Source organism: Ursus maritimus, unplaced genomic scaffold (genome assembly GCF_017311325.1).
Source record: "Ursus maritimus isolate PB19 unplaced genomic scaffold, ASM1731132v1 scaffold_34, whole genome shotgun sequence".
NCBI lineage: Eukaryota > Metazoa > Chordata > Mammalia > Carnivora > Ursidae > Ursus > Ursus maritimus.
Window position 1 is genome coordinate 4135459 of NW_024426008.1, and position 26646 is coordinate 4162104.

The 26646-nt window shown below is 50.6% G+C and overlaps 1 protein-coding gene across 7 annotated transcripts in view; it reads left to right on the top strand.

The window, feature by feature from the left end:
* GOLM1 (golgi membrane protein 1) overlaps positions 1-26646 on the top strand; it is a 56590-nt gene that overhangs the window by 25118 nt on the left and 4826 nt on the right. For 2 of the 7 annotated variants that reach the window (XM_040620186.1, XM_040620187.1), the window contains exons 4-9: positions 6260-6314; positions 8759-8861; positions 16578-16707; positions 20825-20984; positions 21651-21902; positions 23577-23690. In XM_040620186.1, the coding sequence (XP_040476120.1) occupies positions 6260-6314; positions 8759-8861; positions 16578-16707; positions 20825-20984; positions 21651-21902; positions 23577-23690 (814 nt within the window). Of the gene's footprint in view, positions 1-6259; positions 6315-8758; positions 8862-16577; positions 16708-20824; positions 20985-21650; positions 21903-23576; positions 23790-26646 lie in introns of all 7 variants that reach the window. The other 5 variants (XM_040620190.1, XM_040620192.1, XM_040620191.1 and 2 more) reach the window with 5 other exon arrangements.

Sequence of the window (26646 nt, forward strand, 5' to 3'; positions counted from 1 at the left end):
CCCCCCCCCCCCCCCCCCCAGTCAGGCCCGTGTGCTGTGCTCTTGGATCTGAGCAACATCTCACAGCCGCTGTTGTTCCTGGGAACCTGGCAAGTGTCGGGAAGGGAAACCAGGAAGAGCCGAGGTGGGGGGTGGTGCGAAGAGTTCAAGGTGAATGTGAGCTGCTCCAGGGGGAAGGGACCCAAGCTCTCTGGCAGCCGGCAGTTGGTGATGGAAAGATCCAGGGTTTGTGCACGGAGGAGGAGGTCCCTCATTCTGCCTCAGTCAACTGCTGGAGAATCATCAGGAAGCTTCTGGAGTTCCCACTGCGTGCCCTGTTCAGGCCCTCCTGGGGGTTCTCTTTGCCCCACATTATTGATGGCATGTGGGTGGATGTGATCCAAGAGCCCATTGTGGCAGGTGACTGGCTCCAAGTCCGGGCAGTCTCCTCAGTTTGCCCCACCTCCCCTTCAGTCCCGCCCTCCTCCCCCCCTCCCTCTGGCCACACTCCTTCCCTCTCCCAGTATGCCCTGCTGGATGGGTGGGTGTAGCCCGTTCCACTTGTGTCCCCAAGATGGAAAGCACCCCGCACGGACTTTGCTCTGCCGAGCTGCCTGGGAAATCCCGGAGTCCGCGCTGGGCCCGGCACCAGATTGCAGCGGGTAGACCTTCCGGGCAAGCGGGCAGACATGATGTCCTTCTTTCCTGCCGCTCGGGCTTCGGCGGGCGTTTTGGTGTGGAGACGCGCTGCACCTTTTTGCGGAACTGGGGGTTTCCTAAGCTTAAACACAGTGTTGCTTAATCCCCCCGCCCCCCCCCAACGACCTGCTCTTGCAGCTCTGTGCCTTGAATCCACGGTCCTGCAGCCCCAGCCCAGTCCCGCCTTCCTGCCCGCCCGGGAGCCTCTGTCGGCCGGGGGCCTCTCAGCCCACTCCTGCCTCCGGCATCCACAGCCTCACACGCTCCTTCCCTGACCCCCCTACCTCCTGCTCTTCGTGGGGTTTGCTCTTGTTTTTACTGCGGTAAAATGGGCATAATACAAAACGACCGTTTTAACCGTGTTTAACTGCACAGTGCGGGGCCATGAATCACACTCCCCTTGCTGGGCACCTGTCACACCGTTCGCCTCCAGAGCTTTCCCATCTTCCCCAGGGAAGCGCTGTCCCCATTACACACGAGCACCCCATTCCCTCACCCCTGAGTCCTGGTGACCACGGGTTTCCCTCCTGTCTCTGAATCGGACTACCCTTCGTTTCTCACATAAGTGGGATCGGGCGGTGTTGGTCCTTTTGTGTAGGCTTTATTTCGTGCAGCAGAACGTCTCCCATATGCTAGCGTGTGTGTGTTTTTTTAAAGATTTTATTGATTTGACAGGGCATGCAGGTGCATGAGAGGGGGGAGGGGCAGAGAGAGCGGGAGAAGCAGGCTCCCCGCTGAGCAGGGAGACCCGACGGGGCTCGATCCCAGCACCCCGGGATCATGACGTGAGCTGAAGGCAGACGCTTAACCAGCCGAGCCCCCCGGGCGCCCCCACACGCTAGCGTTCTTGCGTCAATAGTCTGTCCCTGTCTGTCTGTCTTCTCGGGCACGTGCCATACTCACTCCCATGCCCCTGCCGTTTGCTGGACCGTGAATCACCCAGGCTGCAAGTTCCTGTACTTTCTGGGGCCCTGGGTCTCTAAGTCGCCCAGTCGGTCTGGCACGCAGCAGTTAGGCCCAGCCTCTCTGAGGACCTTCTGTGTGGGTCGGGACTTAGCCCCTCTCTGCTGCCACCGGAGCTGTGGGAACTTGGTGTCGTCTGTCCCCACACACCCCTCCCTCCGCCTTTCGTAGAGGGCCTGTCTGGGGAGCCGGGGGCAGCCGTGTGGATGGCCGCCCTTGCGCCTCCAGGCCGAGGCTCGTGCTGGACACCTGATGCCCACGCTGGGCGGGTTTGCTGAGTTCTGGAATTCTGCACGCGGCACCCTTGGCCGGAGGACAGCTGTGCCTCTCGGTGGCCTGCCTTCCCTGGTCTTCGGCCCACAGGGGCTGTCGGTGCGAAGGGTTTGGGGTGGCAGGGCTTATTTTGGTGGTGAGAACGGTGCCGGTGTGAGTGTGTCATCTTAGCGGGACACCATAAAGAAAGAACTAATTGGCACTTCTTTGCCATCAGATCTCTCTCTGCCCTCCCTTCTCATTCCTCAGGGTCTGTGCTGTCCCAACGGACAAGTGGCTGGTGAGCACTGAAAATGTGCCTTTTGAGATGTGCTGTAAAAATGTAAAAATATGCTAGATTTCAAAGGCTTGGTATGGAAAAAAAATCTCATTAATACTGTTCTATGTTGATTACATTCTGAGACGATAATTTGGCTATGCCAGATTAAATGCAGTATTTAATTTCACCGATTTCTTTTTGTTAATTGGGACAAAATTCACATAACCTAAACATTACCGTGTTAACCATTTTACAGTGTATCCTTCGGTGGCTGTGGTATGCTTACGATGCGGTGTGGCCGTCAGCACCGTCTCAGTCCAGAACATTTTCATCACCCCCAAGACAAATCCCACCCCCATGAAGCAAGTGCTCCCCACTTCCCCTTTCTCCCCGCCCCTGGCTCCCACTAGTTTACGTTCTGTGTCCCCAGCGTTGCCTGCTCTGGGCGTTTCCTACCTGCAGAATCGTGCATTTTGTGGGTTTTGTGCCTGCCTTCTTGCACTCCAGGCTCAGGGCACGTGTCAGGACTCCGTTCCTTTTTATGGCTGCATAATACTCCTCTGGCTGCACCGCGTGTATCCGTTCTTCCCTCAGGGGACATTGAGTTGTGTGCACGTTTTGGCAGTTATGAATAATTCTGCTTGTCTGGGGGCAAGTGTCGGACGGACATATGTCATTCTCTTGCTTACGTACCCAGGAAGAGGAGTCCTGGGACATGTGACAACGGTTTACCTTTTGGGAAAACTGCCGAGCCGCTTTCCACAGCGACTGCACCATTTTGCGTTCTCCTCAGCTGCGCCTGAGGGTTCCAGTTTCTCTGCACTTTCTCCCCATCCTTGTCCGTACTTCTTTTCCTGTTTGCTTTTTATTTATTTTTAACTTGCAGCCATGTCAGTGTGTGTGACACGGTGTCTTCTCATTTGGGATTTGTGTTTCTGGTGATGGCGGGTGTCTTTCTGGTGCTTATTGGCCATTTATGTATCATCTTTGGGGAAATGTCTGTTCCAATCCTTCACCCAGTCTGCTTCTTTTCACTTTAATGTGACTACTAGAAATTGTGGGGTTTCCATACGGGGCGGACATTACCTTTCTCTCTGGGAGGTTTTGAGATTGGTCAGGGGGACAGGGAGACTAAGGAATATCTCAGATTCTTCCTTCCTTCTCCGTGTCATTCTCAGGTCACCAAGATTGCTGTCCCCCTTGAGGTCCTCTCCCCGAGGCACAATCAGGAGTGTCATTACGTGGAACTTCTCCAGGCACCCTGGGGGACAAGGGTTAGCTAGTCTGAGGGGCCTGTGAGTCCGGCTGAAGTGAAGGGGGCCTCTGGCCTTCAAAGCAGATCATTTCAATGAGTGAAACAGAGCGGTGGAGGGGTCCTTTCCTTCTCTATCACGTGATCTGCGTCACCCTTGCAAGGGGGCTTTCCGAAAGTTAGGATTTTAAAATTTACATTTTATGGAGCTTTTAGAGTGGTAGAATTTGTCTAATTACTGCTTTGAAAATTTATGAACTGTTGAGCTGCTTTTTCTAGGAATCTAATGTGGAAATAGTTGGATCAAGTAGACTCGTTCCTCAGAACGGTTATGATACATTTCTACGTGGGTGATTCGTCCTGAGGTCTTCTGAGTTGAGTTTCCAGTTACGTTCTGGTGGCGTTAGTGCTGCTGAGCGTCCCCGGGGACGGTCCACGCACCCCGGGAAGTGCGGCTCCCCCCAGGGTCACTCTGCAGCAGAATGTGAGAACTAGCTGGGTTGCTTAGAGTAGAACATATAATGCATTTTAAAATAATATTGTTTAAAAAAAATAAATATTGTTTAATGCAGATTTTTTTAATTGAATCTCCAAAAAGCTAGAAGCATTTTCATTGTTTCCTGAAAATGATTTAATGAGATTTTCAATAAACATAAACCTGCATATAAAATACCTTGATGGCGCTTTATGATCCTCTCCTCCTTTGCTTCGTTGCAGACTGTACTTTTGCATGCATAAGTAAGCAGGTGGGGGAAGATAACTGAAATATCTTTTCTTTGGAAGATTAGAGTCGCTGGGAGACAGACATTTCCTCAGATCCTGCCTCGACCCTCGGATAGTTACAGACTCCGGTGTGGATTCTTTGGAGCGGGGCCAAGGGGGATGAGTGGAGAAGAAATGATTGAGAATGTCCTGGGGGTGCCTGGGTGGCTCAGTCGGCTAAGCATCCAGCTCCTGGTTATGGCTCAGGTCACGATCTGAGGGTTGTGAGATCGAGCCCCGTGCCGGGCTCCGTGCTGGACGTGGAGCCTGCTTGAATTTCTGTCTCCTTCTGCCCCCTCACTGTCACCCCCTGCCCCTGCTCATGTCCGTTCTAAAAAATGTGTGTGTGTGTGTGTATGTATGAATGGAATCAGACGGTAGCTGTCCTTCCGTGACTGGCTTCCGTGGCTTCGCGCAGCGTGCTCGAGGTTCATCCATGTTGTAATAGCATATGGCAGACAGTTGTTTTAAAGGCGGCCTGACAGTCCGTGAACGTAGCTGCCGTGTTTTCTTGGTCATCTGTCGAGGACGGGCTGCTTCTGGCTCTGGGCTGTCGTAAGCAGTGCTGCTCTGAACATGTCGGTGCGAGGATCTCTTCCAGATTCTGCTTTGCGTTCTCTTGGTTCTAGATTGGGAAGCGGGGCCGCCTGATCCTGTGCTCTTCTGTGTGTGTACAGAACTTGTGCGAACCTCTCCCGAGGGCAGCAAGCCCTCCCTGACTGCCCGTCTGACTCCCCGCTGCATGCGTCCCCCTGTCGCTGACGTTCTCTTCTGTCTCCTGCCCCCAGGGTATCTGCAGACACTCCCCTTGATGATCTGTCCCTGAGATGCCATCGCTGTGGCTTCCTTCCTTTTGTGCCAGGAAATGTTCCGAGTCCTCAGATCTCCCAAAATAAACATGGTTTGTTTGGCCACATCTCATTTCTGGGCGCACCCCTGCACTCCAGAAAGCTCTGTCCAAGCCAAAGCAAAAGTAAGGGCTGGACGGAGGTCCAGGAGGAAGCCAGGGGTGCGGACATAGGAAATGCCACGGTTGTCATTGTCCACGGTTAAGCAGGAACCTGGCAGAAACGTGTCCCCAGGTTGTGAGCCGCGTGTCCGCTGTGGTATTTTGCAGGCTTTGTTGCTTATGACATGGTGTGAAATGTCCACATTTCACGGTGTGCACAGCTGTGTGTGTACAGAACAGCACCTGTGTGATGTGCTGTAATAGGATTCCAGTCCCCTCTTTTTCAGGTGTGTGTTTGCTTTGGGCCCACGAGCCCGGTATCCTGCGGGTCCCAGTTTGGCAAGTAGCGAGCAGCAGCCTGCTTCCTTGATCAGGCCTGCTGGGGCTCGGGTTCAGGCTCGGCCTGTTTGCTGTGAGGAAAGCCCTGTGGCCTCGAGTCTCTTAAACAGTCTGTGCCTCAGTTTCCTGTCCTCTAAAATGGGATAATATGCTGCCCGCCTCTTAGAACCTGGGGTGAGGAGTAAGCGAGCGAGGGGACTGCAGAGCTCCAAGGGCACGCCCACGGGCTGCTTGTTACGCACGCTGCACACTCCCGCTCCTTACTTTCCCCTCGGTGTTCACTGCTCCCTGAGTCCTGCGTTGTTCCTTCCTCCTCTGCTGTTTTCGGCCTCCCCAGCTTGCAGTCACTTCGTGTGAGCCCCTCTGTCCCCTCCCCCCACCCCCACAGGCGGTAAGGAGCCCTTCCTCTTCCCTGCTCCCCGCCCCAGGGTGCAATCGGACCTGTAGCTCAGGACATGACCGCGTCCAGCGTCCCCAGAGAGAGTGCCCAGTTGCTGCTGCAGCTTCCGTGGGGGGAGCGTGTCTCAGGGCCACACAGCCAGGGGATCCACTTAGCCCTTGCTTGGGTTACAGGCTGTTGTTGGGACAGCAAACCTCTCACCGTGTGAGCTCCTGCTCCGGCCGCCGCAGCAGCTGAGAGCTCAGCCTGGGAGCTGTGCCNCGACAGCTGCTAGGGTTGGGGGGGGGGTGGCTGCTCCCTTTTCCCAAGGGAACATCTTATCAAGGCTCTTGTAAGTTGTAAGGTTGCCAGCGCCGTTTCATTCTGTGTTTATCTTCCTTGCAGGCAGTTTTAGTGAATAATATCACCACAGGGGAGAGGCTCATCAGAACCCTGCAAGGTGAGTTCTAATCCCCTCCTTTACACCTGATGTTAGGCCTTTTAGGAAAAGCCCACCTTTCCTCTTGTCCCTCTCTAGCAGCTCTCATTCTAATCTAATCATGGGCAGGATCGTGAGTAATTGAGTAATCTTTACTGTATTTTTGCCAAACCGCAGTTTCTTAAAGAGCGTTTTTCCTTTTAAAAATGTTACCGAACACATTGTAAGGTGTTGTGTGCAGATTTCAGATTCTCCCTTTTTGATAGGTGATCTGTTCTGTATAATTCTTAACCTATCACATATGTATAAAATATGCATGGTATATATAGGATTTCTTTTAAATGGGTCACCCTGAATTCAGATTTCCTTTATGAAAATTGTAAAAATTATCCAGCCCCATTCAATTCCATTTCTTTGCTGCCCTGATTCAGTTTGGCAGCCAGGGCTGGTTTCCGTCAGGCCCTGGGAAGCAGCGGTGGGGTGGTGAGGGCAGTCACGAGAGGAGCCCCTCTGTGCTCAGCTCCCCCTTCGGATATGACTGGGGGGCTTGACAGGCCCTCTGTGGTCCTGGGGCCTGGTGAAAGGAGGGCTGGGTCCTGTGAGGCTGACCTTTGCCATGGGTAGGAAACTCCCACGCCTCCACCCTCCCCACCCCGCCCCGCCTTACTTCCGACCTCTGGGACGGGAAGCTCTGTCGAGAGCTGTGCCCTCCAGAGTGGTGGCCACGAGCTATGTGGCCAGTGAACCCCTGAAATGTGGCTGGTGGGATGGAACTGGATTTTAAATTTTTGTGTAATTTTCAGTGATTTAAATTAAAGACTGAAACTTGATTCTGTTATTGGGAACGCTAAGTAGTTACAACTTGTAGGTCAGTCTGCTTCTTAATTGTACATTTGACGAAACCTAAATTCGGATCAGGCACTCCCAGTGCAGATTTAACGTCTGCATTGAGATGTGCTCTGATTGTACCCACCAGCTTTCAAAGGCGCAGTGTGAAAGAGAGAGTGTAAAAGATCTCATTCATGATTTTCTTATGTTCAGTATGTGTTGGCACAATAGTGTTGTGTAGCTGTCGGGTTCAATCAGATGTATTATTAAAAATACACCTGGTTTAGTTCTTAAAAATGGGGTTGGCTGGAAAAATTACCCACGTGGCTTGCCTTCTAGTTCTGTTAGACGGTGCTGGTCTGGGATTGTCATCCCAAATCTGCTTCCGAGAATCCGAGTAGGGGAGATTCAGGGTTATACAAAGTTACAGGGGTCACCGGACTGCTGCGGGCTTCACAGAGCTCCCCTTTCTTGTCTGGCCTTTTGAGATTCACCCACATTGTGGATGTCAGTGGATTATTCCTTCTGTTCTCGAGCAGTAGTCCCTCGCCCCATACTTGGTTTGATTGTGGGAGTTTTTTTAATGTGTGGTTTATTGAGGTGTAATTTACACCCGGTATAGCGTACCCTTTATAGTATAGAGTTCTGTGTTTGGACAAAGGCATAGTCCCCTAGACCATCACAGCCACGGCCAGACCCTGTCCCTTCAGGAAGTTCCCCCCCAACCCTTTGCAGTCAGTCCCCTGCCTCAGCGTGCAGCGCCCCCTGAGTGGTTCTGCGACCCCACAGGTTTAAGTCTTCCGGCATGTCCTAGAACTGCGAGTGAGACGGAGCCTTGTTGCTGTGTGTTTGGCATTTCAGTGAATCCTTCACTTTCATTTCATTCCCCCCCCCCCCCCCCCAGAGTGCTGTAGGTTTAGAGCTTTGAGGACAAACCTCAGGGATGTGGGTGTGTCCAGGGCTGTGTCCTGGGCCCCTGCTGCAGCCTGCTGGCCACTCTGCTGTCACCTCTGTGGCAGCTTGTCTTTCCCCTCCAGCCTGGCCCTTTGTCAGCGGCTGCTGTTCTCCGCAAGGCTTTTAGGAGCCGAGAGGTCAGGGCAGCAGGGCTGGGCTGATGAATCTCCTCAAGGAAAGCTGCTGTTTCCCAGATGGGGGGTGGGGATTAAATGAGCAGGGGCCTCCGGGGAGTGGGGGACGGATGGTGGGAGGAGGGGGCGGCTGGCAGGTAGCCTGGTGGCGGAGCTCGGGGTCTGCCATGAGTGCCTGCGTACCTGAGCAGATGTTGAAACCGCGTTCCACAGGCTGGAGGATAAGTCTGCCGGGGACCAGGGGACACGGTGGCCTGTGTCAGCTTGTGGGACAGCTCGGGCTTTAGGATGTCTAAGGAACAGCTGAACAGAACGTCCTCACGCATTTTAAGGGTCTGAGGTCAAAAAAGTGATTTAAGAGAGGTTTGGAAAAGAGGGGGCAGATTCCAGTTGGGTTGTGGATTTCCAGGGCTCCTCCACGGTTCTGGAATGTTCTCATCCCTCTCCCCTCCCTTCCTTACTCTCCTGTGTGCCATCGCCCACTGTGTTGACGCGTCTGCGTTGTCACGGCCACGCGACCGCTGGGCCCGGGTCCTGCTCCCGCGTCAGACCAGTTAAAGGCCTTGCAGAAGAACTACGGCCGGCTGCAGCAGGATGTGCTCCAGTTCCAGCGGAACCAGACCAACCTGGAGCGGAAGTTCTCCTACGACCTGTAAGTGTGCCCGCGCCCACGGGCTCTGCGGGAGGCCCCGGACGCCTCAGCACGTGGGTGCGGGCCATGCGTCAGACGGCCGTGGAAGAGCATTAGCCCGTGGCTCACAGCGCAGGACGCACGGGAGGGCGGTGTTCTGAGCAGGACGGGACTTCTCAGCGGGGAGGTGCGTTAGGTTCTGAAGCGCAGGTGCTGCTGAAGTCAGTGGCGGAGAGCCTTTAAGGGCGTCTCCCCGAGGTGCTCAGACGCGCCCCACGTCCCCCTCCCGGACGGAAAGGCGTTTTGGCGTCAGATCAGCGATGCAGGTCTGGGGGTCGGCATGGGGCGTTCTGTTTCTGTGAGTTCTCGTCTTTCCAAACTTCTGCAGTGAGAGCGATGGACACATCATCATTAGATGTATTTAAGGTATAAAACGTGAAGTTCGGATATGCCTCTACATTGTGAAGTGACGTCCCCGGTCAGGCTAATTAACCCTGCTCTTTGCACGTGTGGTGGGAACACTTCGGATCTCCTCTCTCCGCACGTTCCAGGGTAACCGTAGTCGCCACGCTGCCCGTTGCAGCCCCAGCTTACCATTAGGGTGATAACTTCAGTTGCCTACAAGAACCTTACACATTGACTTCTGCGAACATTTTTATAACCAGAACAGAACAATCAACTTTCAAAAGGTTAGCTAACCCCTAGAGTAGGATAGTAAAAACCAATTTAGAGAGCGGAGAAGAAGTCCCAGTCTGTGTATTTTTTCCCCCCATAAAAGCAGCATAACTCAGGCACGGGGGGTCTGAGACGCAGAGGCAGCAAGACACCTGTGAGCCCAGTCCTCTTTTCCATTTGCTGACTTCTCCCTAATCCGTGTCCAGGGTCACACGGATTTTTCACGTGATTGCAGTCACTGTTAACATCTTTAAATCACTGTATAAATAAAAGTCCGTGCTGCTCTGAAATGTAGTATCATTAAAAATGGCTGGTTGATATGGTGGAGGCACCAAATTTAATTCATGATTTCCCTGTTTGGATATTTAGATTACTTCTAAGTTTTGATTATTATAACTAGCCTGATACCAATGTGTATAACTTTTAAACATTATTTTGGGTTATTTCCTTCTAAAAAGGATTCAGCAGTAGGTTTAATGTCATAAATTGTCAAGTTGCCTTCTGAATAAGTTTCCTCACCCCACTGCCCTCATTGGGATTCTGAGATCCTTCCAAAAGATTGTCTGCTTACTGTGTTATCTTCCTGATTGCTTTAAAACCAAATACTGCTAAAACCAGGAAGCCCCAAATAAATAAATATGCAGAGGATATGCACCAACAGTTAATACAAGGGAAACATAATTAGAAAATATGCATATGGCGGGGCGCCTGGGTAGCATAGTCGTTAAGCGTCTGCCTTCGGCTCAGGGCGTGATCCCGGCGTTCTGGGATCGAGTCCCACATCGGGCTCCTCGGCTGGGAGCCTGCTTCTTCCTCTCCCTCTCCCCTGCTGTGCTCCCTCTCTCGCTGGCTGGCTGTCACATAAATAAAATCTTCAAAAAAAAAATAAAATATGCATATGGAACCTTCTTCAGCTAGGCCAGCGGTTCTCAATTTTGGGTGGCGATTTTGCTCCCAGGAGACCTTTGGCAGTGTCCAGACACCTGCGGCAGGCATCCTGCAGTGCACAGGGCAGGGCCCCTAACAGAGTTTTCTCTGGCCTCAAACACCAGTAGTATTCAGTTGAGAACCCCTGAGCTAGGCTAGTAATCAGTGAGGTGCATTCAGACAAAAATAAATATGGCCCCACTCTATTATTCATCCTTAGAAGATACCTTTACGCGCATTGGCCTTCCATTCATTAAAATAGGATAAACCATTAATGGCCTCACTTGATGAATGTTGACCCAGAAGATGTTGACCTCGCTGGAAATCAGCAGTCGGGTGGGCCTGGTGACGGGGACGGCAGCTCTGTCCCCATGTCAGCAGACAACGAGCAGAATGGCTAGGCATGCTGGACTCACCCTTTTTCTTTTAGGAGGTTTGGCGGCTAGATTGAAACTTTCTGGCTGACATCCGTATTGAGGTAGTTGTGCCCGAAGTGGTGAACTGGATAAAAGCGTGTTTCCTTGGGGGGGGGGGCGGGGAGGGGATGTTAATGGACTGTTGGAAGCTGGGAAGAGTTACTCTTACGGTCTTTGGAGTATAAACCCTTTTCGAGAATCTGGTAAAAGGTGCAGACCCCTCGTTAGCACTGTCTGCGGAGTTGCGCATTCAGTCCGTGGGACATCGGAAGCTTACCTGCACACCGTCTGTGAGCGCACCCTGTCCGGTCTACACCGCTTACAGGAGGCGGTGCTGGGAGTGAGCGCGCGGACAGCGAGGCCGGGTTTCCTGATGCGCAGGTCAGTGTTCGTTCTTTTGCATCGGCGTCCCCGCTCCCGCTCCCGCACTGGCGGACATCGCTAAGCGATCGCTGCTCTTGGTCCGCACGCTGCCTTGCAGGCTTTCTCCCCAAAGCGCGTAGGGTTGGTTTCTCACGTGAAACTGGTTGTCGTCTCATCTCCGTGCCGTGAGGAAATAGTGTGCAAAAGCTGTTACCGGGCTAGAACAGCGCTGCTCCGAGGGTTAGCGTCCTGGGTGGTCGGTCACGCACCTCCATCGATCCCCGTATGGCGGCCGTCCCGTTGATAACCGTCCGCCCATCGATCGCAGCAGTCAGGATAGCCCTGGCGGCAGGTGCTGTGTGTCTGTTTTCGCTGTAGTTGGTGGCGGAACGGTTACCACGTGCGCGTGAGTCCACGTTCCCCTGGGGCCTTCGGGCAGTCACACCGTCACCGTCCACGTGACCTGCGTCCCGGGATCGGAGCTCCATCCTGAGCTGGTTCTCCGGCTGCTGTGGAGCTAGAACGGGGAAGGCTGGCCTTCACCCGCAAGGCTGGCGAGGGAGGCTCTCCGTACTTGATTTGGGGAGGGCCGAGAGCAGGAGAAGACAGCGCAGATGTCCCGTTTGTAGGTTTTTAAAGGTGCGGGAAGGGCCATGGCCCTGTTCGTTGGCTGGCCCCGAGCTTCTGGGCTGCGTGTGTAGTCCGTTCAGGATGCAGACGTCTCTGGTCTCGCTCTCTGCGTTTCAGCTGCTGTGGACCAGTCCACCACCCGTGACTTGCATGTTCGTGAGAATTTTATTTAAATGAATTTTTCAGCGAGTCTTCTCTTGATCTGTAAGCTGTCCAAGGTCCGGAAGTCCGTCTCTCTCTGTTTCTGCAATACCTGATGCCCGTCTCCGCATGTCGCTCGCGGAGACCCACGGAGCCCTTCGAGCCGCGGGTCATGTTCATGAGTTATGGGCCGGGGGCAGGCGCCGCTGGCTCCGAAGGGCCTGGGGCCCAGGACAGGCCACAGTGCAGTAGAGAGGGTGCCGCGCCAGCAAACCCCAAGTCTGCCTTCAGCCTTATGGCTCTGTGTCTCTCTGACCCTGGTCAGTGTCCCAATTCAGGTCACCCCCGGCTTCCTTATTTGTACAGGTGGGTAATTCTCTCACCTACAGCCCTGACACACAAGGTACTCTTAGGTTCCAGGCTGCGAGCTCTGGCGGTGCCGCAGGATACCTTGGCTAAGCGCGGGCTCAGTCTGAGTCAGCTGACAGCTCCAGCACCGATTCTCTGACGCTAGCTGGGTGTCCTCCAGTTCAGTTCGTTTTTATTTTTATTTTTAAAAAATGAATCTTAAATCTTGGAACAGTTTCGGGTTTACAGAATTATTACGAGAGTTCTGTATACCGCAGACCCGGTTTCCCTATGGTTCACACTTTACATTGACGTGGTGTATTTGCACAGTTAATGAACCAATTAACTGAAGTTCGTACTTCATCTGTGTTTCCTCCGTTTTCCCCTAACGTCCTTTTTCTCTTCCAGGATCCCACATTCCTTCTACTCGGTTCTCTCAGAGTCCTCTTGGCTGTGACCGTTTCTCAGACTTATTTTTTATGATCTTGATAGTTTTAAGGAGTAGTGGTCAGGTGTTTTGTAGAATGTGTTCCAGTTGGGACTTATCTGGTGTTTTTTTTCACGGTTAAACGGGGGCAACACGTTTCTGGGAGGAAGGTCACAGAGGTAAGGTGCCACTCTCGGTACTTCGCGTCAGGGCGCGTGCCATCCACAGGACTTGTCGCTGTTGACGTTCATCCTGATCACCTCGCTGGGGTAGGTTTTGTCTGCGAAGTTGCTGTGTTCTCTGTCCCTCTGTACTGTCGTCTTAGGAGGAAGTCCACGTGCACAGCCTACGCCTAGAGATCGGGGGGGTGGGGGGTGACGCTCCATTTCCCTAGGGGCACGGTATCGGTATCAACTGCAATTTTCCTGGCACAGGACAGCTGGCTGTTCGTACCTGTCTGATTATTTGTATCAGCATGGACTTATGAATATTTATTTTATACTTTGGGTTATAATTTATTTTTCGCTCACATTGTTCCAGCTTCGGTCATATCCCCAGCATTGTGCCCCTGCCCTCTTTCTAGGCACTTTGTTATACACTCCGGCACCAAAAGATGCTCCAGGCTCATCTCTTGTATATCCTGTTCCAGTCCTAGAATCACCCAATCAACCATTTCTCTCTCCCTCTTTTTTTTTTTTTTTTAAATTGGAGAGTGGCATTAAGAAGCCAAGATCTGGGTACTAGGAGTGTTTGTTGCCGCTGGGGTGTGGTTGTTTCTAAGCTTTATCAGCTGCAGAGTAAAGAGACCTGTGTGTGTACTAACCTGTGTTATATACAGACATTGACGGATATTTTTACGGTTTCCAGCTGTAGTCCTACTAAACCAAGCATAAGTTCATAGGTGTCTCCAATTCTAATCTAAGTTAACAGAATAGTATATAGTTGGATATGTTCTCAACTTGGGACAGTATGCGATTATTAATATTTTGTGGCTCAAAATATTTTTTTTTAAGATTTTATTTATTTATTTGACAGAGATAGAGACAGCCAGCAAGAGAGGGAACACAAGCACGGGGAGTGGGAGAGGAAGAAGCAGGCTCATAGCGGAGGAGCCTGATGTGGGGCTCGATCCCACAACGCCGGGATCACGCCCTGAGCCGAAGGCCGACGCTTAACAGCTGTGCCACCCAGGCGCCCCTCAAAATATTTTTAAAACTGCCTGTGGCAAAGTAATTCCTGCATTTCCAAACCCGCCTTGCAGTGAACCATAGCCTGGTGACTACGTTCTGGCCAGTGGGGAAAGAAAGTGGGTACAGGACTGTAGGAATGCTTCTGGAAGTGAGGCTGGTCCACCACACCCCCTCCCTTTACGTTTCCTCCTTGTTCCTTCCTGCTGCCTGGGACTCACGCAAGATGGCTGGGCCACGGTAGCCGTCTCGGATCGTGAGGCTGGAAACCAGTGCTAGGATCAGGAAACCGAAAGAGAAGCCTGTATCCCCGGTGACGCAGAGCCGCCATCCTGGTGCTGGGCTGCGGGAGACGCAGATTGCTCTCGTTTGCACTTTGTGTGTCCGCAGCCAAACCTGATATGCTAACTTACCCACTTTTTGAAGGTGCGTTCAGACACTGTTCTTAAACAGTCATTTTCATGAATCCTTACCTATGACCCCAAAACAGACTTCTTAGGGAAGGTCATTTAGGATGGAATCATGCCGAGTGGGGCGTAGAGAAGGGAGGCTAGGACTCGTGCTGGAAAAGAAAGAGGACGTGAGGAGCTCGGAGCGGTCTGGGCGAGGCCGACTGTCCTGTGGTCCCCGAGATGAGCGGAGAGGAGTCCTACTTTGGGCGTGGCCGTGCAGGTGACTGGGTATGTGGGCCCCGCTGGGAAAGTCGTCTTCTCCTTCCTGGATTCTGAGGACACAGATGTTAGATCTCTGTACAGTCATGCAGATCCCCCAAGCGGGTTCGTTTTCTTTTTCTTTTTCCCGCGGTCTGTTTTCTGTTACTTTGGGTAGCATCTGTTGTTCTGTCTTCCAGTTCACAGATTCTTGCCTCCGTTCTGCTATTTGCAGTCATTCCTTAAGTTCTTTTATTTTGGTTATTGCATTTTTCAGTTGGAAAATTTCCATGTGGTTCTTCCTTACATCTTCTGTTTCTTTGCCGAGACATTTAGTTTTTCATTTGTTTCAAGCATGTTTGAATTGCTCACTGAAACATTTCTCCGGTGGCTGTTTTGAAGTGTTTGTCAGATCCTTGTAACTTCTCTGTCGTGTCGGTGTTGCAATCTATCGATGGTCTCTCTCCGCTCGGTTTGAGATCTTCCTGGTGCTTGAGGTGATGGGCGATTTTCAGTTGAAGCCTCTGGTGGGTGGGACAAGCCCTGACTCGTCGCTGCCCCTTGGCTGCCACCCCAGGGGGAGAGGACACATTCCCATCAGGTGGGGGCCGAAACGCAGGCCTCCCACGTGCCTCCAGTGTCACCGCTGTGGTGGTCTGTAGATACGGGGCCCCGGCCAGCCTGCCTTCTCTCCCGCCGTTCAGTCCTCTTCTGTTTATTTTAAATACAATGCCCGGGGTTTTTAGTTGTGCTTGGTGGGAGGATTAGGGAAACCCCTTCTATTCCATCTCCCCAGAAATGGAAGTCCGGCTGGATTTTGACACTGTCCAGTGTTAGCACAAACCCCACAGTCCCACGAGACTCCCCTCTTCAGATGACACCCACAAGTTCTGGGTGTCCCCAGGGCACCTGTACTCTGTCTCCTGGCTACAAGTTCGGTGCTTCCTGAACCCGTCGGGGTTGGTAATTCTCTAGGACTGCCCACAGAACTCAGCCAGGTGCTGCATCAGGACTACAGCTTGTCATAAGGGCTGGATCTCAGGAACAGCCGTACGGTAGAGTCTTGGTGTGAGGGCAGTTGTGGGGGAGACCGCTCCTTTCCTGGTGGAGTTGGGGTGCCACATTTCTAGTGCATCGATGTTCACCAGCCGAGAAGCTTGCCGAGCCTCATCCCCTGGAGATTTTATCTGAGGTTTGACCACATAGGCACAGTCGATTAAATCATTGGCCACATGATTGAACTCCATCTCTGCTCTCCCCGTTCCCTGGAGGGAGGTGGTCCGGCCGAAAGTTCCCACCCTGTAATCATGGGGCTGGTTCCTCTGGCCACCAGCCCCATCCTAAGGCTGTGTGAGGTGGCGCTCTAGCCTAAACTCAGGTGTGGTCCAGAGGGGCTCGTCTGACTGTCAGAAGACCCTCCCATAACTCAGGAAATTCCAGGGGCTTTAGGAGCTCTGTGCTAATAGCTGGGGACAAGACCATGTATATGTTTCTTATTATAGCACGTATTGTATTTTTAATTTTTTTAAAAAGCTTTTATTTATTTATTTGAGAGGGAGAGGAGGGAGAGCACAGAGGGAGTGAGCGAAGCAGACTCCCCGCTGAGCAGAGAGCCTGACGTGGGGCTCGATCCCAGGACTCTGGGATCATGACCCGATCCAAAGGCTTAACCAAAGTTTAACCAACTGAGCCACCCAGGTGTCCCTAAAAATTATTTTTTCTAACCAGTAAAGTTCACCTGTTTCAGAACAGTGTGACAAATGTGTAGTGACTTTCAGTTTTCTTGCCATTTAGTAACTGAAACCCACGTGTTGCCCTGCCTTATGCCCCCCCTTGAGCTGAAGAGCCGGAACCAGGAAAAAGATGCGCTGTGTCTTACCGGCATGATGGATTCCATAGCCGCGGCAGGAAATACTTGCTGTGTAGACACATCCCTAAATACTTGTCTTTCTTTTTGCTTTCTTTCACCAAAGGAGCCAGTGCATCAATCAGATGAAAGAGGTGAAGGAGCAGTGTGAGGAGCGAATAGAAGAAGTCACTAAAAGGGGAAATGAAGCTGTTGCTTCCAGGGACCTGAGTGAAAAAAAGGACCAAAGCCAGCAGGTAATTCTGGGTTTTTTTCTGCCCAGGATTCTGGAAGGCATTCCTCCCCTCTCTTCAGGCATTCTGTTCCCTTGTCTGCTGTCTGATTTGCTCCTCTCTCTGTTCTCTTCGGTTGTTTGGTTCCCTGCGACACGCCAGCCAGTCCCGGGATGCCGCGACTCTGGCAGGGCAGACTGGGCTCTGGCCTTGTCCTTGGGCTCGGGGCTTTACCGGGGTTTCTTCATTTAAGGTCTCCAGCCATCCTGCGAGAGAGTTGCTGCTGTTCTGTTTCGAAGGCCCTGAGACCCGTGGGCAGGGTTCGGTACAGTGGCCCCCGCACCAGCTGGTCAGTGCTGGGGCTGACGAGAGCCCACGTTGGCAGGGTGCGTGACGCCCGGCCACGGAGCTGCGGCTCGAAGCCTTCAGGAAATCTGCGTGTGTTGGTTTTAAATATAGCAGCTTTATTGAGGGATAATTCACAGACCATACCGTTCACCCATATAATATTATAATTCATCGGTTTTTAGTACATTCACAAAATTGTGCAGCCATCATCACAGTTTTAGAACATTTTCATTCCCCCAAATAAACCCCATAACCATTGGCTCTCCCCATTCGGTCCTAGAAAACCATTAATCTACTTTCTGTCTCTAGAGATTTGCTTTCTCTGGACATTTTATATCAGTAGAATCATACGCTATGTGGCCTTTTGTGTCTGGATCCTTTCGCTTAGTGTAATGCTTTCAAGGTTCATCCATGTGTTTGTATGAATATTTCCTATTCGTGGCTGGATAATGTCGTATGGGTAGGACATGTTTTGTGGAGTCATTTGTCAGTTGATAGGTATTTGCGTTATTTCTAGTTTTAGGCTGATGGATATTCTGCTGTGAACGCTCACGTAGGCATTTTTGTATGGATGTAAGTTTTCATTTCTCTTAGATATATAGTTAGGAGTGGAATTTCTGCATCATATGGTGACTTGATGTTTAATGAGAAAGTGCCAGACCATTTTCAAAAAGCGATCACACTCTTTTACATTTTCACCAGCAGTTTGAGGGTTCCAGTTTCTCCACGTCCTTGCCAGCTCTTGTTATTATTGGTCTTGGTCATTGTAGCCGTCCTGGTGGGTGTGGAGTCCTGCCTCATTCTGGTTCGGATTTGGATTTCCATACTAACTAATGTCGAGCATCTTTTCTTGTGCTTTCTTAGGCACTTGTATCTTCTTGGAGAAATGTCTGTTCACTTCCTTTACCCATTTTTAAATTGAACTATTTTATAATTGAGTTGGGAGTTCATATCTATATGTATATCTATCTATATAGGTAGAGAGATTAGATATGATTTGCAAATATTTTTCCATTCTGTGAGTTGTTTTTTTTACTTTCTTCCTGGTGTTCATTGGAACATAAAAGTTTTTAGTTTTGATGAAGTCCCGTTTGTTAGTTATTCTGTTTTGTGTTCCTTTGGTGTCATAATTTAAAACACTTTGCCTGATCCAAGGCCATGAAGGTTTACATTTTATTCTAAGAGTTTTATAGTTCTTAGCTCTTACATTTAGTCCTATGACCCATTTTGAGTTAATTTTTTATATCCGGTGTGAAGTAGGGGTCCAACTTCATTCTTTTGCATGTGGATATCCAGTTGTCTCTTGGCTCTTTTTCTGAAAAAAACTAGTCTTTCTTCCACTGAACTGTCGTGGCACCCTTGTCAAAAATCAGTTTACCGTAAATATGGGGGGTTATTTGTGGATTGCCTAATTGCCCTGGCCAGAACCTCCATTCAGTGTTAAACAGAAGTGGAAGAACAGATATCCTTTTTCTTGATCATGGAGGGAAAACATTTAGTTTTTACCATTAAGTTTGTTGTTAGTTGTGTGTTTTCATAGATGGACTTTATCAAAGTTGAGGAAGTTCCCTTCTGTTCTTGTGTGTGTGTGATTTATTTATTGTAGAGAGCATGTGCAAGGGGTGCGAGGGGCAGAGGGAGAGACCGAGTCTCAAGCAGACTCCCTGCTGAGCGCAGAGCCTGAGGCAGGGCTCGCATCTCGTGACCTTGAGATCGCGACTGGAGCCTGGAGCCCAAACCGAAAGCTTAACCCACTAAGCCACGCAGGCATCGCTTCCCTTCTTCGTTGTTGAGTGTTTTTATCAAGAGGTGTTGGCTTTTGTCAAATTCTTTTTCTCCATCTGTTGAGACGATCGTGTGTTTTTGTCCATTATGCTATTGATACGATATTACACTGATTTTTTTAGATGTTTCACCTTGCGTTCATGGGATTTAACCCACTTGCTCATGCTGTATAACCCTTTTATATGTTGCTGGATCTGATTTGTTAGTATTTTGTTAAGGACTTTGGTGTTTATATCCATGAGAGATATTGGTTTTCTTGTAATGTTTTTCGTTTTGATATCTAGTAATATTGGGCTCATAGAACTGAGTTGGGGCATATTCCTTTCTCTTGGTCTTTTTGTTTGGTTTTGTTTTTTGTTTTTGGTTTTGGTTTTTTTTTGAAGAGTGGAGATCTGGTATTCTTTAAATGCTTGGTGGGATTCACTAGTGAAGTCATCTGGGCTTGGGCTTTTCTTTGGGGGAAGTTTTTAAATGACTAATTCAACCTCTTGTTATATAACAAGTCTATTCACATTTTTTCTTTTCTTTCTTTTTTTTTTTTATTATTTATTTTTATTATTTGTTATCCGGAAGGCCTTGAGGTGGGTGCTCAGCATCGAGTGGACAGAGAGGAAATGGGTAGAGGGCCAGGGGGAGAGAATCTTCAAGTATACTCTTGGCTGAGTGCGGAGCCCAACGTGGGCCTTGATCGCATGGCCCATGAGATTATGACCTGAGCCAAAACCAAGAGTCAGACACAACCAGCTGAGCCACCCAGGCACCCCTCACATTTTCTATTTCTTGAGTCAGTTTGGGTAGTTTGTATTGTTCTAGGAATTTGCCTAATGTCCTCTAAGTCATCAAAATTGATATATAGTTATTCATGGTATTGCTTTTTAATATTTTTATTTGTGTAAGGTCAGTAATGTTATCCTGTTTTATTTTTTATTTTAGTAATTTGAGTTTTCTCATTTTCTCGGTTAATCTAGCTAAAGGTTTGTCAATTTTGTTCAACTTTTTGAAGAACTTTTATTTCATTGATGTTCTCTATTGTTTTTCTGTTCTATATTTCATTAATTCCTTTTTTTTTTTTAAGATTTTATTTATTCGACAGAGATAGAGACAGCCAGCGAAAGAGGGAACACAAGCAGGGAGAGTGGGAGAGGAATAAGCAGGCTCCTAGCGGAGCAGCCTGATGTGGGGCTCGATCCCAGAACGCTGGGATCACACCCTGAGCCAAAGGCAGATGCTTAATGACTGAGCCACCCAGGCGCCCCTGTATTTCATTAATTCCTGCTCCAACCTTTATTATGTCCTTCTTTGCTTTAGGTTCTGTTTGCTTTTCTTTTTCCAGTATCTTAAGATGGAAGATTAGGTTACTGATTTGCGATCTTTCTTTTCTTAATATAGACTCGCAAATTACCCCTAAGCCCTGCTTTAACAGCCTCCCATAAGTTTGGTATGTCATGTATTTGTTTTAGTTTTTCTCAAGATATTCTTATTTGCCTTGTGATTTCTTTGACCCATTGGTTTAATTTAGGAGTGTGTTGCCTAATTTCCACATGTTTGTGAATTTCTCAAATTTTATTGTCATTGATAATTTCATTCCATTGTGAATGGCATCGTACAAAGTACGTTCTCGAATTATTTCAGATTTGTTGAGGCTTGTTTCATTGTCTAGCATCTGTCCTGCGGAATGGTCCACGTGCACTTGAAGAATGTGTTTTGCTCTTGTCGGGTCACTGTTCTAGAGAAGTCAGCCTGGTCTGGTTCGTTTATAGTATTCAGGTCTTCCTTGTCCTTGTTGATCAGACAGAAACCTACTCGTTAATCCACTACTGAAAGTACTTTCTGGAAGATCATAGCCTCAGAGGTTTGCATTTATGCCAGGGGGTATGGCACAGTTGGGGTAGGTCATGGCATTTCTCCGGGTTTTGGTGTTTTGTCAGAAGGACGTCCATGGCGTTGCTTGGGCTTGTTGTGAGGTTTGAAGTCACAGAGTCCCGGGCTGTGTGTGCTCCTGTTTCAGCTCCGAGCCCCCAGCGAGCCTCAGCCCCGGCCACAGGAAGCAGACCCGCCCCAGGCAGCGGTGCCACAAGTGAGAGGAAACGTGCCCAGCAATGGGGAGCCCCAGACACCAGCCCCCAGTTCTGAGGTGGCTTTGGATTTGAAGAGACAAGGTGAGAAAGGTACGTGAAGCTTGATAATGACACGTTTAAGCCCTCTCTGAAGTAAACAGTGGCAGTTCGTGTCCAGCATCTTTGCACATGGCCTCACAACAGAGTGTTCCCGTGGGAGGCGGTTGGTGAGCTGGGCTCAGGCTGCCGGAGGCAGGTGAAGTCTCTCTGGGCACCTGGAATTGGGGTCCCGGGGCTTTTCCTCGTCTTACTGTCATCCTGGTAAACCGAGTGCCTTGTTCTTGGGCAGCCGTGTAAAGGGCCGGGCTGTGCCTTATTGAGGACATCACTGGGCCTGTGTGGTTACGGGGAGGTGGCTGAGACCGGGGCAGCTGTCGTGGGAACCAGGGGGCTGCCGTGTCTCTGTGGGGTGACTCCTTGGTGGACTGGCACGCCCCGCTCCCAGGTGCTTGTCTCGACACGTGATGGTCAGACAACTTGAGCTGTACGTCGTCACTGAGGTCAAGATGACTTGTCCAGACTTTTCCCCTAAACCGCTTCTGTCTCGCGGTTCTGAAGATGAGCTGCGGCGCCAGAGAAACGTGCAGTCTTTGCCGCGTCACGGGATAAGTTACCCAGCTGCTCGCCATCCGCAGCCCTTGCGAAGACTCTGGGAGTTGCGGGGCGTAGGGGTGTCTGTTTCAGTTGAGGTCTCAGCCAGCCGTGTTCTCTGCGCAGAGGAAACCGACGAGCTTCAGGCGGTCAGTGAGGAGGAGCCCCCGAAGGACAGCCCGGGGCTGCCGCGGGCGCCGGGCCGGGAGCGGGATGCAGAGGAAGCCGGGCCCGAAGCCGGAGCAGCCCGCCGGGCGGCAGGGGCGCCCGCGGCGATGCCGGCGAGCCGGGAGAATCCGGACCCCGAGGACCTCGAGCGGGAGCAGCTGGTCATCCCCGATGGGCAGGAGGAGGAGGGGCAGGATGCCGGCGAGGCAGGTGGGTGCGCGGCGGGCTGCGTGCCGTCGCTGTGCGGCCGGTGAGGGCCCGCGTGCCGTCCGGTAGTGCTCCGTGCCTGGGCGCCTGGGAGCCGGTAGGAGGCGGGCGGTCGCGGGGGTCAGAAACAGCGTTCGCGGGGGCTCGGCGGTGGTCGGGGGTGCTTTCGGGCGGAAGGGCTTGAGGTGGGTGCTCAGCATCGAGTGGACGAAGCCCCCGCCCTGGACCACTGGCCCTGCCTGTGTGCGCGCGTCCTCACGTGCTGTCACCCCAGAGCCCGGCGAAGGGAGGGAGGGAGGGATACCGGGTACATGGGGTTTCGTGCGTATTTGAGCATGGCAGCAAAGTGACGTGAATCCTTTCTGGTTTGGTGGGACTTTTTTTTTTTTAAAGATTTTATCTGACAGAGACAGCCAGCGAGAGAGGAAACACAAGCAGGGGGAGTGGGAGAGGAAGAAGCAGGCTCCCAGCGGAGGAGCCTGATGTGGGGCTCGATCCCAGAACGCCGGGATCACGCCCTGAGCCGAAGGCAGACGCTCAACCGCTGTGCCACCCAGGCGCCCCTGGTTGGACTTTTTTTTTAAAGATACAGGAAAGTGTGGGAAACTGAGATCAACACAATATTCTGGGATGTGTTTGCGTCCCTAAAAGCTGTGGAAGACGTCACTCCCAGCCAAGCCAGGAACACGGACGAAGGGAAGATACCTGTGCTCTGGGACGAGCCACTAACAAGAGTCGGGGAATGTGCTTATTTGTGGAAATTACCCTGATTCCAGATTGATCTAATTTGCACTCGAGTTTCTCTTTCTGAAGAGCGTGTTCTCACAAGGTTTCAGTTGAAGAGTTAAAGGAAGCTCAGGTGGCCGACCCAGTGGCGCTCAGGGTTCAGACTGGCCCCAGAGGGTGACATCTGAAGGCTGGACACACGTCCTCCTGGTGCAGCCGTCGCGCTCGGATGTGCAGAGTACGGCGGCCGGGCCCGAAGGCGTGTGCTTGGCCTCCACTTTAGGCAGCGAGCGCAGGAGATGGAACTAGAGCCAAGTCCTCCAGACACGCGTTTTAAAACCAGATTCCGTTTACCTGCCTATCTGCGTGTAGAAGACATTCACAGGCCTTCCTGTGAATGTCTCGTGAACACCTTTTGTCCTGATCTTCTTTCCTGGTGGTGGTTCTCTGCAGGGCTGACTGTCGTCAATGAGCTAATTCTGTAGGGATGATGGGAAATCCTTTGGCACCCAGTAGCCATTCCGTTTCCTTCCGTCAGAGCCACAGGCCATTCTGAGGTGCCGTCGTTAACTAGAAACCTGCTGTTCCCAGCAACGGCAGCGTCTTCCTTTAGTTGATGGTCTCTCAAAAAACCACCACCGCGACCACCACCACCGCCCGGGATCTGGGGTTGATTAGCCAGTTTCCTAGTTCCCGCCCAGAACAGCGCCCTGTGTGGAGGCCGTGGTTTAGACGGACTCAGAGTTGAAGGGGGGGCGCACGGAAGTGGAGAACTCGCGCCTGCTGTTCGTACTGGCAGCAGGCACGCCAGTCCCTCCCGTTCTCTGAGCGGTCACAGAAGACCTGATGGTTAAGCCGTGAGGGGAAGACCCCAGTTCCTGGGCTCTGGTGCTCCTGCGGCCTCAAGAGAGTCATGGGGTTGTGTCCTCCGTGCCTGTGCTCATTTTACAGGGAGACACCAGCAAAAGCTGGGAGGAGAGGACGACTACAACATGGATGAAAATGAGGCAGAATCGGAAACGGAGAAGCAGGCAGCCCTCGCAGGGAGCGACAGCAACCTCAACGGTAAGAGGTGTGCCGAGGCCGTGGGCTCACCCTGCATTTCACGTCGTGGTCCTCGTTCACTTCGGCAGTGACTGAACACTGAGTCCCAGCACTGATGTTGTAAGTGATCGGTCCGATCCAGAAGCCTTTGAACATGGGGCAGCGGAGGAAGAGGAGGGTTGGGGAGTCCGAGGTGAAGACCTTTCAGGAGGTCTGTGTGTGTTTAGGGGGCTCAGGCCCTCAGGTGTTGGCTAGAGGTTTTGTCTTCATGACATTTAGGGATTTCCCAACAGATGGCCGGGTCACCACTCGATCACTCTGTATCAGCAATCAAAAAGCCCTAACATCTGCACAGTACTTCCAAGGAGCTTTTTATAGGAGCTCTTTGTATTATTTTGAATCTTGAAGAGTCCAGGTCAGTGGGATGGATCAGATTCTGGATTTGTCCATTTGCTTGTGATAGGATTCAGGTTGGACATTTTTACAGCTGCAGTGTGCTCCCCTGCTTCCCACCAGGAGGCAATCAGGGCAGGTTGACGGCTTGGTTAAGCACTGCCCACTGGGGCTCTCCATCACTACGGGCCATTTTCCCTTCCTAACTAACAGGTCATCTAGAGAGGGGGATGCTTTGAAACGGTGTGGCTTTAGCATCCATTGAAAACCCTTGTCTAGGGGCGCCTGAGTGGCTTAGTCGTTAAGTGTCTGCCTTGGGCTCAGGGCATGATCCCGGGGTCCTGGGATCAAACCCGGTATCAGGCTCCTCCGCTGGGAGCCTGCTTCTTCCTCTCCCACTCCCCCTGCTTGCTTCCCTCTCTCGCTGGCTGTCAAATAAATGAAATCTTTAAACAAAACAAAAAAACCCTTGTCTGATGACTTTTCTAATGCTGTCACCCTGCCACATACCCACTTATTGTCGTATTATGCGGTTTCATGGTTTCCTTTTTCAAATTTCATTTTTCTATCAGATTCTTAGTGTTTCTTTTCCTAGTTTTTAAGAGTTCTTTATATGCTAGGAGATTGCCCTTTATCTGTGGTGTAAGTTGCAGTACTTCTTCCCAGTTTGTGTTTTCATTTTACGTATGGTGTTTTTTGCCATGTGAATGTTTGAAAACTTCTATGTCTTTTCTTTTATTGCCTCTGGATATTGAGTCATAGCAAGTTTTCCCATCTAGTGTTGGAAGGAATTCACCTGTGTTAAGTATGCTTTCAGATTTTTCTTTTAGTTCTATTAAAAACAAATTCAGAGAACACCACAAAACAAACGTCTTTAGAAGGTAAATACCTTGTAACTGCGTCCTCACCCACCTCAAGGACTAGAACTTGACCAGCCCTTCAGAGGCCCCCTTCATTCTCCATAACAGCGCCCCCTATCCTGACCTTTCTAATAGGCATTTTCATGCATTTCTTTTTGGGCTTGTCACTCAAGTGGGCATCCCTGGACACCATAGTTTATCAATTTAAAATGGGTAGCTCTTTAAACCTTAGTCTGCAGTTTTCCCCTCCATTCCATTCCTTTCCTCCATTTGCCCTGGAGTTTTCCACAGTCCGCATAGTGCTGATTGTACATTCATAGTGCTGTTTACTATGTTCTTTCCTTTTGATTTCCTGCATATTGGTAGGTGATATCCAGAGGCTTGGTAAGACTCCGGTTTGGGCTCAAGCCCTTGGTAAAGTGGGAGGAGTGGTGTGTTCTTTCATCAGAAGGCAAGGAATGCCTTTCTTTTTGTGATAGAAGTAGCAGTTGATGTTCAGTGCCTTCATTAATTTATTCATGGTATTCTAATTAAGAGCTTTTCCTGTTCTATTGGTTAGTTGGAGTATTTTTATAAATAGGCAAGTCAGTGGTTTTAGTCATATAACATAGGCAGGATAAAAATGCTGGATTCTACCCCTTTTCACAATAATGAATTATTTCCCTGTCATCCTCTCAAGGTGATACTTAAAATACAAACTCAACGGATTTAAACCTAGTTGATGGGTTTCGCTCAATTGTATTTATTATCCTTTTTGAAGTTCCAAGTTGTCCCATCTTCTTTGGCCAGTGGGACCTTTCCCACTTTTTTTTTTTTTTTTTTTTTAAAGATTTTATTTATTTGACAGGCAGTGAGAGAGGTAACACAAGCAGGGGGAGTGGGAGAGGGGGAAGCAGGCTTCCCGCTGTGCAGGAAGCCCGATGCAGGGCTCGATCCCAGAACGCTGGGATCATGACCTGAGCCGAAGGCAGGCGCTTAACGACTGAGCCACCTAGGTGCCCTAGGGACCTTTCCCACTTTAATCTGAACCTTCAGGTCCTTTGTCTCTTGTTCCTGTCCTGCTCAGCCATGGCTCTCCACACTCATCTGTTCTCCAACACCCCCACCCCCATGGGGCTCTACCTGAGGAACCCCAGAAAGGAATCCTGGCAAATGAGTTTCAGAAGTTCATGGAGCTCAGCCTCCCCTGGCCCGTCAGTCCTTACCATAGCTACTCTGTGGTCACCTGCTGCAGGAGTAGCAGAAAGTCTCCTGCTTTCTATTTGTAGTTTGTCCACTGACCCAGATACTTTCTGGTGTACATCTTTTGGCTGTTTGGGGCTCTCCTGTTCTGTTCTCAGGTCCATCAGATGCTCCATTGCTCCTGTTTTCTTTCTAGACACTGCTAGCATACAGGCACTGTCCATTATTTTTGTCTCTGCTTGTGTTTTGGGGTCTGCAGGATTCCTTGTCATCTACTCTTGTAAATGTCTGATTTTTGAGTTTTTCAATGTAGTTGCTTTATGTAGGGACCCTGAAATTCAAAAACTATGCCACTGTTGTTACCATTTTTCCAGGATCATCTGTTTTTATATTTTACATTAGATCACTAATTCATAATTAATTTCAGATGTATTCAGGCAGTGTGGCACAAGATTGGGTCTAATTTTTTTTTTCTCCTAAGGGCTGTCCAGTTGGCCCAACACCAGCTCAAGGCCACAGATCTGAGGTGCCACCTTTACCAA